We start from the raw sequence: 15,107 nt of genomic DNA, 5'->3' as shown, positions 1-15,107 counted from the left end.
AATAAAAAAACAAATACGTGGTCGCTTCCAGAGGAATTTTCAAACTACAACCATGTTAATATATGCTTGAAGAGTCATTCATTTGGTTTAAACAGCTAAATATTTTTATATTATTTCTTGCTTTTTACTATTATTGAAAATACAAAATTGTGCAAGCCTTTACCTGAAAGTGTGAATTCTGAAGAAATAAGAATTCTAATAATACCATTATACAGGACATGATTAGGTTTTTAATGCTCCTTGTTACAGGAGGGCATAACGCCTCTCGGATCTATCTGCCAGAGCTCATTTTAAAAGTCCTCTTTAAAATAGTCAGAGATCAATTTCCCTCTCCATTTTCTTTACGTCAAAAGATATTTCCTACCTAGCTTCAGAAGTGACAATTTCCTTATGAATAAACTGTACCTATTTGCAACTGCAGAGATACTGAATAACCCCAGAGGGGCCTGATTTTGCAAAACTGTTATCAGGGTTTGAACATGTGCCCCAAGTCTAGCACCTCCAGTCGGATTAAACAAGGTACAAACAAAATGCTCATCCATCTCTGGTTTGGTGTCCAATACGGTGGAAATGTGTAGGGCCTGAAAACAAAATCAAAAGATAACGTTACTAGACTACAGTATTTCTGCAACATACATACAAAGAGATCTGCTAAACCTTTTTTGACAACAAAATAATATGTTTGGAAAACATCACTTCTTTTTTATTTTAATACTGATCCCCATAATATGTAATAGTTACAACTGTTTCAAGTTACCACTTTCAAGATTTTCAACACTGTGATATATTGCACTAAGTGTTTAAAAATAAATTTTATGACATTTAAAAATAACATTAAGATTAAAAAAACAAATTTAGGTCTTGATTTTTGTTAACTCTTAATCCTGCCCTAGCTGCATAACTGCATTAATCTCATTCTGGTATAGGATTCACTGTAAAAAAGCAGTTATAGCCATAGTAGGTACAAATTAGAAACAACTCACATGTTTATTGACAGAAAAATGGATAAACAAATAGTGGTCTATTCAATGCAGTGCTACTCAGCAATAAAGAAGAGCCAACTACTGATGTGTGCAACCAAACAGATCTCAAAAATTATGGTGACCAAAAAAATCCAGACACAAAAGAGTACACACTATATGATTTTATTTATATGAAGTTCAAGAATCAGCAAAATGAGTCTTCAGTGACAGAAACCAGAAAGTAGTTTCCTCTGGCGAGGGCAAAAACAATAAGGAAACTTCTGGGAGAGGTAATGCTCAATATACTAATCTGAGTGGTGTGGTCACATCAGTGTATATTTATTTTTAAGGTCATTGACCCATGCATTTGAGATTTTTGGACTTTACTATTTATATCTAAAAATAAAAACATGGGGAAAAAGACTGTTATGTAGATGAAAGAAAAATCTAATCTAATTTGCTCTAACATTTAATTTGCCTAATGAACAGAAAGATCTTTAAACACACTGTGAAAAAAGTCTTTTAAGAAAAAAAGCATAATATAATAAAATTAAAATATACAAAAAATTAAATAAATAAAATTTAAAACATTTTTAAAAAGAAGAAAAAGCCTAAGGATGTAAAGCAGTGGAAAATTCATCAAATACTTTATTTTTTTTAAAGATTTATTTATTTGACAGAGAGATAGAGAGAGCACAAGTAGGCAGAGTGGCAGGCAGAGGGAGAGGGAGAAGCAGGCCCCCGGCCGAGCAGGGAGCCTGACGTGGGACTCAATCCCAGGACCCTGGAATCACGACCTGAGCCGAAGGCAGATGCTTAACCAACTGAGCCACCCAGGCACCCCCATCAAATACTTTAAATTTGAATTCTTTTATATCTATATCAAGATGTAAATATTCTTAAATCAAAGGTTCAAATTTCCTAAAACATGAAAAAATTGGACATGAAAATAAATATGAATTCAGAATGTGTTGAAGTGTATACAAACTGATCACAAAGAAGGTTAATTACTGGGTAGACTGTTTTTAGATGAAATAATTTTAAATATATTACTTTACAATTATTATACTTTATATGTCAGGCTTGAAAAATATCTTAAGCTAATGCAATTAGCTATTTTAAACTTCAACTGTGTTTTAAAAAATAAGATTTAGTTGCAGGAACAGAGAATTATCAATATACAAAAAAAAGGAGCTTCAGAAGGTAAACTTCTGTAAGTATAAATCACTTATAATTAACCCTAAATCCAGCATTTTTTCCCCAATAAGCTATTCCTCTTCACCTAGGATACTTGCCTCTCACATAAGCAGGCTAAAGTAAGCAATTATATTTTGTTAACTGAAAATGTGGCCAAAAGAATGACTGGCTAGGGTGGTGACCACATTAAATGGCTCAGAGTTTCCTTTAGTTTATGTTTTAAGAATAATATAAAGTGAAGTATGCTACCTAAATAGTTAACATTTAGGACAGCACTATGTACATTTTCCTTATTATCTGCAGATTCCACTATCTTGTTAACAGAGCAAACTTCCCTAGCAGCGCTCTATGCAGACTAGATAGCACTGTTAACACTTTCACACGGTAATCTAATCATCCTGTCATCTAAGCTGGGAGTACATAGTTTTTTCTTTCTAGGACCTAGGGTGCTCTTCTAAGAAAAAATTATTCATAAACATTATTCATTCTCTTAAAGCCTCATACTATACCTTGAAGCGAACACCTTCTTCTAAAACAATGTAGCCTTTGGAAGGGGTCAGATCTTTAGACTCCACTGAGGAATTTACTTCTGTCACAATGAACTGAACTGTCACAGTTCCAAACAGTCCTTGTGCAGGCTCCCGAACAATGTACAATACTGCAACACTCTCCTGGATATAGAGAGCTGTTGGTTCTCTCAGGAAAAAGTGCTCACTGTTGTTAAATGATAAGATTCCTGGGCCATCATCATTAGCAAGGATAGTAATTAAGGCTGGTGAAATAAAAATTTTAAGCAATAAATGAAAATAGAGTGGGTTATAAGTTAAAAGTAGATGTTTCATTATAAACTAGGCCAACTCTTCTCTAGACCACCTTCAAAACAAGGGAAATTCTAAAAGGCATTTAATAAAATTCCTTATTTATTCATGATATAAAAATAACCAGTCATCTTGGAATAAAAGGCAGCTTGCTCCTCCACCTCGGAAGCCAGTAACAAATACCTAACTCAATGTTGAAACATCAGAAGGGTCACCACTAATAACAGAAACAAGACAATAATGCCTGCTGTAATTACTGCTACTATTCAGCATTGTCCTGGAGCTATAAACCAGGTAACAGGTACAAGAGCATTGAAAAGAAAGAGTCCGAAATAACACTATTTTCTAGACAACATGACTGTCTTCTTAGAAAACCAGGAGAAAAAAATTATTAAACTATTGTAAGAATTCAAAATATAAGCTCTTACTCAACAGATGATCTTGATTACTAACATATACAAAGATTTACATATAAGAATATTTACTGAAACTTTATGGAAGTTTGGAAATAGTCTGAAGGCTGATTAATGGGGCATAGTTTAAAGTTAAAACCCACTGTCAAAGCACATACTCTTCGAATTTGAAACAATGGCCGCAGACTCAAGAAAAATTCTAAAGACTTAGAAATATCAATTTGTTTCATTAATATGGCAATAAAAATGAAAACTAGTTTTTGGGTTATTCAAGGTTGTTTCATTTTTTTTTATTATAAACTACAATGTTTTTTACTATTACAGATTTTTTTCACATAAAGGCCAATAATTTAGGAATACAAAGGTTAATTAGATTAAGGGAATCCCGAAGAACTATCAGCCACTAGCTAAAATAAGAGGTTGAAGAGTCAGTCAACCCCTGGTCTTCTTAAATCCACCTGATTTATGTATCACCACAGGAACTAAATTAAGTAACTTTTAAAGAGCCCTTCCAATCCTGTAGTTTTGGATTTCCATGAAGTCTCCTCTCTTTTTTTAACCTTTTCTAAGCAGTCAGTATGATATTTAACAAGCAGTAAACTAGGATGAGTTTCCATAACAAGGTCCAACTGTTCCAACCAAAGAATTATGGCTCTCATAATGTCTTAGGTATCAATATACTTCAACTCTATGTGGAAATACTATAGCAATGAGATTACATTAAAGCCTTGTTAATCCCTCTATTGTTAAATAGGAAACCAGAGCAGAAATCAAATTCCAAATGAAAAACAGTCATTTAAAAATTAAATAAAACCTATAATAGCTGCAGAAATGATTTAATATTATCCTTTCTACCAACCTACTTTTTTGTTTTATACACACACACACACACACACATACACACACACAAAACCACAGACTGGAAGCATTATTATGCTGACACAGGAATTCCAAAATGTCTAGCTTAAAATATTTTTAATTCTAAGCACAGAAGGCCATCAAGACTCTCTAATCCCTTTACATCTGCCTCCATATCAGGAAAACTGCATGAGTGAGAGTGAACTGTGTAAGAAATTATCAAATACCTGTTGTTTTTTCTCCCAGCTCGAGTCCAGGAGAAGGATTTGTTAAAGTCAGCTGAAATGTTTCATCTCCTTCTGAAATGTCATCATCAAGAATCATGATGTCAATATTTTTATATCTTTCTCCATCAACAAAATGAAGAATCTGGTCAAGAAAGTAAAAGTAGACAGTATTATATTTAAATACACTGTTGAGTTTTTATAGAATATTTGGCAAGAAATACAATATGGCTGGCAATGTGAAATTAAGCTATTTTAATAAAAATAAGGGATTTTCCCCTTATTTTTGATCTCTTTTTATTTAAATTGACAACATTAAGTTTAAAAAGTAAAATCTGTGGAGAAGAGAAGAAACTAAACATTTGACTAAGGAATAAAAGGCATCAAGAGACAAAAAGCATTTGAAAACACTAATGATGTTTCAGTAAATTAAAACAAAGAAATAAAAGACTTAAAATTTTCAAGAAGGACAAGAAACACTCCGGAACACTCTGATATAAATATAATGACAAAAATTCTTTGACACAATAACTTGTGTTCTCCATTATCAAGTATTGCAATAAGGTAGTGAATAAAATAGTATCAAATATTAAAACAAAATGATGAATGAAATAAAATACAGAATAATCTTTAGAACTAAAAATTCAATTTACATATTTTACTAAAATAGTGAAGGAAGCTATTCCACAATGTAGAAGTCTTCTGCCCTAATTTATTATGGAATATATAATAGTTTATTACTTTAAGATTAATTTACTTATACAAGACCCAAATCACTATAATTCTCAAGGATTTCACCATTGGGGTGAAGCTGTAATCCAGCCCCAGCTGTGCTTCCAAATTCTGGGCATACACAAACAAGAAAACGCGGCCAAGAGTCCCTTTGCTCCTCTGGGCTACCAATGTTAAACTTCCTTCGGTTTCATTGACTTCGAACCTAAAATAAACAGAATACATTAGTTTTTTCCTTATAAGCTTTTATTCAGTAGATAAAGAATCTGAAACTCAGAAAAGGACTCTCACACAGCCTTGGTCTTACATGCTATGTTGCCATTCAATTATGCCTCGAGCACCATCATTGGCATCAATAATAATTTGTGCAGTCAAGCCCTCCAAATCTGAAAAAAACACAGAAGTATATTTTTAAATTAAAAAAAATGATTAAGAAGAGAATTACTTGACATAGAGATTACATAATTTCTAATATAGAGATATTGTCAACATTACTCAAAAGATGTTTAAGAAAGTAAAGATATAAATGTTTATAATACTTGATTAAGGAAACTTTTTGCTAACAAGAGTACTGACTTATAGAAATCTAATGAACTGAGAACAGTATAAAATAAGCACCTGAGATTATGGCTTTACTTCTATAATTTTAATAGAAAGAGGAAAGGAAAACAGACCACTGGAAGGAGTAGAAAGCAAGAAAAGAGAAAGAAATGGGAAGAGACAAGCAGAAAGTGCTGCAGAGAAAAATACAGGTCTAAGAAGGAGATGCAGGGAGAGACAGGGATACAAGTTGAGACAGGAAGGAAAGATGGGGAAAAGGTTAAGGGGGACAGAGCTTGAGACTGAAGTAAATTTCTCTTAACCCTTTTTATCTTGTACTCTGTCTACCAAGTTCAGTATGTTACCAACATTCATTATTCAGTCTTGAAATATTAACCAACCCTGTTCCTGTTTAGTTTTTTAATATTTTTGTCCTTTCCCTTTTAAAATCCAGATGCTCTACCTTACTCTTAGGATACTTATGGCAGCTGCCTAGGCAGGGAAAGGATAGGGAGAGTGTAATTCTCTGAGTGAAGTCAGCATTGTCAAAAAAAAAAAAAAAAAAGAATACAAAATCAAAATCTTTGCCCATCAGACTAGAGGCTACAAAGCACAAGCCCAGCTCCAGCATCTCCTAGCTGTGTGACTCTGGGCATGTAATTAAGCTTCTCGAAGCCTCAGCTCCCTCATCTGTAAAATGCAAAAGTAGAAGGAATGATGGTACTAACATATAAAGCACTTGAAACAAGGGCATTAGAAAGCACTAAACAAAAGTTAAACTATTTAAATTACCTCTAATATGAGTTTAAAGAAATATGAAGTATCTGTTAGCTTTCTTGGCATAAATATCTTGTAATAAATGCCTGATATCAACAGCCTAGTCCCAGGAGTCATATATTTCTTTTGCAAAAAACCAGAAACTTTTCGAATAATAATATGTTAAAAACTGATTATTCCCTTCCATTATTTTCAAAGTTGTCCAACTGAGCCTCAAAAGTGAATGAGGAACCCCTACTCCTTAGCTCACTCCTCTTGGCCATGCTTCTCCTCCCTTAACCCAGACTAATTTCCCGCCCTGTCCAGACCACCTTCGAACCAAGGTATGGGGAAGAGGCTACCACAGTGCTATTCATCACCACCACTTCCTGGGCTATCATACCTACAAATTTCACATAAAATCCCCAATATTAAATATCTAAACTGCAAAAAGAGTTTGCGTTTTAAAATAAGAATACATCTTTTTAATCTACATAAATTTATACTGAGGTTCAAGTTTTACCTTTCAGTCTGTAATGAATTAACTGAGTCTTTTCTAAAGCATGAAAAGAAAGAGGTAAAAGGTCAAAAAAGAAGCAGAGAACACAACAAACAAAAGTTCTGCTTAACCTAAAGGAAAATAAAATCATCTGATAGTTTGGAGGTCTAATGAAAACAGCAAATGAAACTTTAAAAGGAAAAATGCCTCCCTAAGAACTAATTCTATTTTGAAGATTACAAATTTGGTTATAAATAGTTGTAAAATTTAAAAAGCATCATACAATAAATAATTCTTAAATGTGTTTATAATCTACAATATATAAAACTGCCATAGATGATAGTGTCTAAATTAAAATAAATCTAAAAGCTCACCAAATTTTCTTCTATAGTGAGATTAACAAGTATTACAGTTATCACTTTTGATTAAAAAATAAATAACTTTAATTTGTTTTAAGTGAATAAACAAAAACAAACAAACAAATATCATACCTAGTCTAGGAGGAAATGAAGTTAAAGGAGCCATGATAAGGTCAACGTAAGTTAAATTCACAAGGAAATATTCTTCTAGCTCTGGTATGTCATCCTGCAAAAATTATATCCATTAAATCTCCTATTGTTATGCTCTCAAAGTAATGACCTCTCACAAGCAGTTTTTTAAAATTATCTGATAAATATATATGCTTAAATAGTATATAGCAAGTATAAAAATGTAAACCTAGAATAAAAAGATTTAAAATTTTAAAAATAAACATGTCTTGGCTATGATTTTTTTTTTTTTCAGATTTGACACCAAAAGCAAAAGCAACAAAAGCAAAAATAGTTTTGGAACGCCTGGGTGGCTCGGTTCGTTAAGCAACTGCCTTCAGCTCAGGTCATAATCCTGGAGTCCCGGGATTGAGTCCCGCATCAGGCTTCCTGCTCAGTGGGGAGTCTGCTTCTCCCTCTGACCCTCTCCCCTCTCGTGTTCTCTCTCTATCATTCTCTCTCTCCCTCAAATAAAAAAATAAAAATCTTTAAAAAAAAGGCAAAAATAAACAAGTGGGACTATATCAAACTAAAAAGCTTCTGCAAAGGAAAACATCAACAAAATGAAAAGGCAACCAATGGAATGGAATAAAGTATTTGCAAATGACATATCTGATAAAGCGTTAATGTTTAAAATACATAAAGAACTCATACAACTCTGCAGAAAAAAAAAAAAGAAAGCACCACAAATAATCTGATTTAAAAATGTACAAAGAACTGAATAGACATTTTTCCAAGGAAGATGTATACAAGTGGCCAATACCTACATGAAAAGTCCTCAACATCACTGATCATCAGGGAAATGCAAATCAAAACCCGAATGAGACATCACCTCACACCTGTCAGAATGACTATTATCAAAAAGACAAGAGATAAGTATTGGTGAGAATGTGGAGAAAAGGGAACATTCGTGCACTGTTGGTGGGAAGGCAAACTGGTGCAGTCACTATGCAAAACAATATGGAGGTTCCTCCAAAAATTAAAAACAGAACTACCATATAATCCAGCAATCCCACACCATATTTGCGGAATTATTCACAATAGCCAAGATATGGAAACAACTTAAGTGCCCATCAATGAGTGAATAGATGAAGATGTGGTATATATAAACACAATGGAATATTATGCAGCCACATGGAAATTGGAAATCCTGCCATTTGCAACAACATGGATCAACTTAGAGGACATTATACTAAGTGAAATAAGTCAGAGAGAGAAAGACAAATACTGCATGGTATCATGCACTATCAGTGGAGTGTGAAAAAGAAAGAAAGAAAGAGAAAAAGAAAGAAAGAAAGAAAGAAAGAAAGAAAGAAAGAAAGAAAGAAAGAAAGAAAGAAAGAAAGAAAGAGAAAGAAAGAAAGAAAGAAAGAAAGAAAGAAAGAAAGAAAGAAAGAAAGAAAGAAAGAAAGAAAGAAAGAAAGAAAGAAAGAAAGAAAGAAAAGTAAGTTAGTTAAAACTCATAGAAACAGAGTAGAAAACTGGTTGCCAGGGCCAGGGACTGGGGGGAGGGGGAACAAGGAAGGGTTGGTAAAAGAGTGCAAATTCAGCTATAAGATAAATAAGGTCTGAGGATCTCATGTAAAACATAGTGACAAGAGTTGACAGCACTGTATTATATAATTGAAATTTGCTAGGAGAATAGAACTTAAATATTTTCACACACACAAAAAGATACATATGTGAGGTGATGAATGTGTCAATTAAACAGACAGGGGGAATCCCTTTCACAATGTATACATATATCAAATCGCCACCACAATATACATTTTAAATATCTTACCATTTTATGTATTTTTTAGATTCTACATACAAGTGACACCATGCAGTATTTGTTAATTATACTTCAATAAATCTGACATTAAAAGTATAAACTTATACCTGGCTGTATGATAAGTTATTAGGTTGAACCACATAAAACTGCTAATATATCATTTTTTCCTAGACTAACACAGTATATAAACCAATCACATAAACATACTAATCTATTTTAAATATAAAGGGAGCAAAAGATTTTAAATTACCTTACTATCCAGTGATTGGAATGTGGAATAGAATACCATGAAAAAAATACAGGCTTTGCAGTCAAGAAGACCTAACACCAAATTTTGTAACTTTAAGTGAGTTACTTCAACTTAAAGGCCTCACTTCCCCCATCTTTATAATGGAGGAAATAATAGCTACTTTGGGAATTATAATAATGATTAAAAATAATAAGTATGCAGCACCTGGCCTAGAAAGAGTCCTTAAAAAGGATAGCTAGGGGCACCTGGGTGGCTCAGTTGGTGGAGCGTCTGCCTTCAGCTTGGTCATGATCTCAGCGTCCTGGGATAGAGCCCTGTGGCAGGCCTCCCGCTCAGCAGGGGAAGTTGCTTATCCCTCTCCCTCTGCCCTTCCCCCTGATTGTTCTCTCTCTCTCTCTCTCTCATTCTCTCTCTCAAATAAATAAATAAAATCTTTTTAAAAAAGTGATAGCTATTTGTGATGGTTAATTTTAATACACAATTACTATTAATCACTAGGGCCCATAACAGCACTGAAAATAAGGCAGGTGTTCAAAACTTGAGGACTAGCAAAACCCATGTCAACTGTGACCAGACAGCCAACAATATTTACATAAAAACCCAATGTCTGTGTGTGTGTGTGTATATGCATGTGTGTATAATATCAGTACATACATTTTATTTTATTCATTTTATTTTATTTTATTTTTTAAAGATTTTATTTCTTTATTTGAAAGAGAGAGAGAGAGAGAGAACAAGGAGGGGGAGTGGGAGAGGGAGAAGCAGGCTTCCCGCCAAGCAGGGAGCCCGACTCAGGGCTCGATCCCAAGACCCTGAGATCATGACCTGAGCCGAAGGCAGATGCTTAACCGACTGAGCCACCCAGGTGCCCCTTTATTCATTTTATTTAATGGAGATTTATTTCCACGTGAAAAAATAGGAAACAGTCTCTAAACTATCTTCTATAATATATACACCAAAGGAAGTTACAGAATCAGGGATGTAAAAGGGACAGTCCCCCACCCATCCCCACTGCTCCTCACTCTCATGCAACAACCCCCCTATCACTGACCACCGCCCCCCCTCCCCTGCCGCCAACCCAGGCCTCGCTGATTTCTGTATATATAGGCCTGCAGTCTCTTAATCTCATGCTACTCAAGGAACAGAAAAGGCTACAAAGACCTAAGGAGAAAAAAAGGGAAAGTGGAAACCCTGTGTTCATAAAACTAGACTCTGGAAAGAAAAGAAGGGTTGGCTACATAGTTTCTGTTTTAAAAACTATCATATCTAAGTAATAATGCATTTATTTCATTCAGGTATATTAATAGATCATATATTTGAAAGAAGACTTGGTTTAAAGTTTTATTTATCAAATCGTGTGTTCTATGTCATATGCTAAATATTACCTCTTACAGGCTCTGGAGTTCTCATACCATTGTATTAGGTCATCATGCAATGGTAATCAAAAAAATAAGAGTTACTAATATGGTGGATGGTTTGCACTACTTATAATTTTGTAAAAGTAAAAAGCCTCTGAGAAAATAAAAGCTTTTCAAAAATAGAACCCCCCAAATACACAGTAATTGACCATTTTTCTAAAGCAATATTTATTCTCTTCCCTCCCACCCACCACATACACCATTTCCTACCCTCTCTATACATACCATTTTCATAAACCTCTTGGAAACGTATTCAGGTAGCAGAAACACTGAGTCCTGAAACAGCATGAGGTTTCACAATATGAAAAATCATTTAAAATGCAATTTCAGCCACCAATGATAACTTTAAGTTTGGCCGTAATCACATTTTATGCCAACTGCCTCTAGTGAGTTTCTCACTGTCTCTAATTTAACCAGTCCTAACAACTAAAATGCTGACCTACATGGATTTGCTGGCCCAATGAATCCTTTGGAATAATCAAAATGCTCCCCCGGAATCTCTCAGGCCAATGCCTATCTTAAAGGGGACTGCCCTAAGGAAATTCTCTTTATCATAAGATGTTTCTTTTTTTTTTAATTTTAGTATGTTATGTTAGTCACCATACAATACATCATTGGTTTTTGATGTTGTGATCCATGATCCACTGTTTTCGTATAACACCCAGTGCTCCACATAGTCCGTGCCCTCCTTAATACCCATCACCAGGCTAACCCATCCCCCTACCTCCCCTCTAAAACCCTGTTTGTTTCTCAGAGTCCATAGTTGCTCATGGTTCATCTCTCCCTCTGATTTCCTTCCCTTCATTTTTCCCTTCTTTCTCCTAATGTCCTCCATGCTATTCCTTATGTTCCACAAATAAGTGAAACCATATGATAATTGACTTTCTCTGCTTGACTTATTTCACTTAGCATAATTTCCTCCAGTCCCATCCATGTTGATGTAAAAGTTGGGTATTCATCCTTTCTGATGGCTGAGTAATATTCCATTGTTTCTATAATAAAATACACAACAGCAGACCAGCCTATTCAGACAAGAACAGAAACCCCTGTGTGGTTTTAAAAAAAATCACCAAAAGAAATAAGCTGATTTAAAGGCACCAGAATATTCCATCAATTTCTACCTTCTTTGTGGCTATTCAGGTTTAATATAATAATAGCAAAATAAAGAGTTTTACCTCAAGTATAGTAATGTTGATGGCGGCTGCTGTTTCCCCTTCTTCTAAAATCAGAAACCCAACTACCGAGACAAAGTCAACACCTGGCTCAGCTAGGTTTCCTTCTGTTTGGTTCTGTAGACTCAGCATTCCAGGAACTGTGCTATATGTAACATTAATGGCTCCTAATTGAATTGGATGATAAAAGATTTTATAATTATTTAAACTTTTAAAATGATTATCACAGCATTAGCCTTTTTACTTTCCTAACTCCTGCAGTAGCTTTGTACTGTTGGCCCCAATTCCTTACTTCTTCCTATATCCTTGGCCTTTACCATGTAGTGGCTCAGTGATGTCCCACTCTGGGCAAGGTATATGCACTGCCTCTCGACTTGGAGTGTGGCTGTGACTTGTTTTGGCTGTGAGTACAGAGTAAAAGTGATTATGTGTTAGTTTTAAGCCTAGACCTCAAGAGGCCTGGCATGCTTTTGCTCACTTTCTTTGGCCTCCAATGATCCCAGGAGAAGAATGAGAGACATCTGGAGTAGGGCCACCCTTGGCCAAACCCAACATATGGTAGCAGACCCAGAGCCAGCCTATTATACACTGCTGAAACTTTATGATTGTTACACAGCATTTCTGTGGGGATAATTACTTCAATCTTTCAGAAATAAAGAAGTTAGGGGCACCTGGCTGGCTCTATCAGAAGAGCTTGGGACTCTTGATCTCGGGATTGTGGGTCTGAGCCTCACACTGGGTGGAGATTACTAAAATAAATAAATAAATAAACTTCAAAAATAAAGAAGTTATAAAGTCCTGTTCTGAATTAACAAATATTAAATTTCTTTTCCTGTCTCTGATTTGTGTTAGCAATGGCTTTCATTCACACAAGTAGAATATTAAAAAAGAACCTGCCTAGAAACCCCATTCACTCTAGAGTAACACAAACCTAGAGATCCGAATTCTCTGTTGATGAAAAGCTGAATTGTTATGTTGGCCTCTTGCAGCAAAACAAATCTTGATGAAAGAGCAAAACTTAAAACTCCATGTGGCTCATCACTGGCTTCCACAGTCAGGACAGCTGCATATCCTTGAGCATCAAGCAGAGCAATTCCTGCTGGTGGGACTCCTAAAAACACCAGGGATCACAAGAAATCTAACAGCGATTTGGCATTAACTTCTAGATCCACTCTCTGAAACATACTGAAGTACCCATACAGTGTTCTATTTCATTCACTCTAACAGAAATCTTCAGGTTGACAAACAGAACCTACATATTAGTTTTCTTTTTCTAGATAGTAAATTATAAAATTTTTCACTTGACATATTATCTTTATTATTTACTATAATGGTCTTCTGAATTGTAGACATTGAGGAGACACTGAAGAAAATACCCAGATAATTTGCTCAAAGTGATTAGATTTGAATTATCTATATAAATGGTCCAAATCCAAATTAGTCTGCTAATATAAATTAATCACAGAAAAATTCCTCCCTTGGAAATGTATTTTATTCCATAAGAAAATATTAAAATTTTTAAAGGTTTTTCCTGAGTCCACAAAGAGAAGTGTTCCCATTTGGAGCTGATTATTTTTAGATCTAACATTTTTATGGGACAGACAATATTTAAAGTTACACTTTAAAAAAAGTAAAGTAGGGGTGCTGGGTGGCTCAGTAGTTAAGCGTCTGCCTTCGGCTCAGGTCATGATCCCGGGGTCCTGGGATCGAGCCCCGCATCGGGCTCCCTGCTCTGCGGGAAGCCTGCTTCTCCCTCTCCCACTCCCCCTGCTTGTGTTCCCTCTCTCACTTTGTCTCTCTCTGTCAAATAAATAAATAAAATCTTTAAAAAAAAAAGTAAAGTAATACTTTTTATTTTTTTTATTTTTTTTTAAAGATTTTATTTATTTATTTGAGAGAGAGAGAATGAGATAGAGCACGAGAGGGGGGAGGGTCAGAGGGAGAAGCAGACTCCCCGCCGAGCAGGGAGCCCGATGCGGGACTCGATCCCGGGACTCCAGGATCATGACCTGAGCCGAAGGCAGTCGCTTAACCAACTGAGCCACCCAGGCGCCCCAGTAATACTTTTTAATTAGTATGCATCTAGTTGTTAAATATAGAGATGGCAAGAATTATTTTTTTCCAAAAAGAATAATACACTAGAAAAAAATATAAATTGAATTTTGAATTACCTTGTGTCCTGACATCATACAGAATGACTTGGTATACTTCCTTCTCCTCAGGAATGTTATCATCCAACAAATGCACAAATACTGTCTTATTCAATGACCCCTATGAGAAACAGAAAGAAATTCATCCTTCTATTGTCACCGAATACGAAATACTTCCTGCTTTTATTAGATTTATAAATTGTGCATCCAAATACATTTACATTTAAGCAAGCATCCTGTGGCTTAAAAAATAAAAAATAAAAAATAAAAACCACTGACTCGGGCGCCTGGGTGGCTCAGATGGTCAAGCGTCTGCCTTCAGCTCAGGTCATGATCCCGGGGTCCTGGGATCAAGCCCCACATTGGGCTCCTGGCTCAGCGAGGAGCCTGCTTCTCCTTCTCCCTCTGCCTCTCTCCCTGCTCGTGCTTTCTCTCTCTCTCTCTCTCTCTGTATCTCTGTGTCTCAAATGAATAAATAAAATCTTTAAAAAAAAAAAACAAACCACTGACTCATGGGAAACTAGGCATAAAGTAGACAGGGGCTAATTGTGGAGGATCTTGAATGCTGAGCTAATGAATGTAGATCTTATCCAATATACGATGTAGCACTACTGAAAATTTAAGACAAGGCAATACATTGGGGGGATTTCTACGGCAGTGGTGAAAAAGAAGGCCGTGTTGCAGAAAAGCAGGTATGAGGAGGCCGTGTAGTTACTCAAGGCAGAAAGTCATGGGGGTTAGCTTAATATTAAGGGAGTGGAAATGAGAAGGAAAAAGAATATGGAATGCATTATCAAACAAGAATTCATATTGAGTG

General features: G+C 35.2%; 1 protein-coding gene across 1 annotated transcript in view; it reads right to left on the bottom strand.

Annotated features, from left to right (window-relative positions):
• ADGRV1 (adhesion G protein-coupled receptor V1) overlaps positions 1-15,107 on the bottom strand; it is a 556,689-nt gene that overhangs the window by 373,688 nt on the left and 167,894 nt on the right. Inside the window, exons 36-44 of the mRNA XM_035014847.1 lie at positions 14,312-14,411; positions 13,072-13,251; positions 12,144-12,307; positions 7,491-7,584; positions 5,512-5,590; positions 5,271-5,409; positions 4,476-4,617; positions 2,669-2,931; positions 406-581 (exon numbers count right to left, since the gene is read on the bottom strand). Coding sequence (XP_034870738.1) covers positions 406-581; positions 2,669-2,931; positions 4,476-4,617; positions 5,271-5,409; positions 5,512-5,590; positions 7,491-7,584; positions 12,144-12,307; positions 13,072-13,251; positions 14,312-14,411 — 1,337 coding nt within the window. The remainder of the gene's footprint in view (positions 1-405; positions 582-2,668; positions 2,932-4,475; positions 4,618-5,270; positions 5,410-5,511; positions 5,591-7,490; positions 7,585-12,143; positions 12,308-13,071; positions 13,252-14,311; positions 14,412-15,107) is intronic.

Source organism: Mirounga leonina, unplaced genomic scaffold (assembly GCF_011800145.1).
Source record: "Mirounga leonina isolate KUSES-001 unplaced genomic scaffold, KU_Mleo_1.0 Mir_168, whole genome shotgun sequence".
Taxonomy (NCBI): domain Eukaryota; kingdom Metazoa; phylum Chordata; class Mammalia; order Carnivora; family Phocidae; genus Mirounga; species Mirounga leonina.
This window is presented reverse-complemented; position numbering and strand designations above follow the sequence as displayed.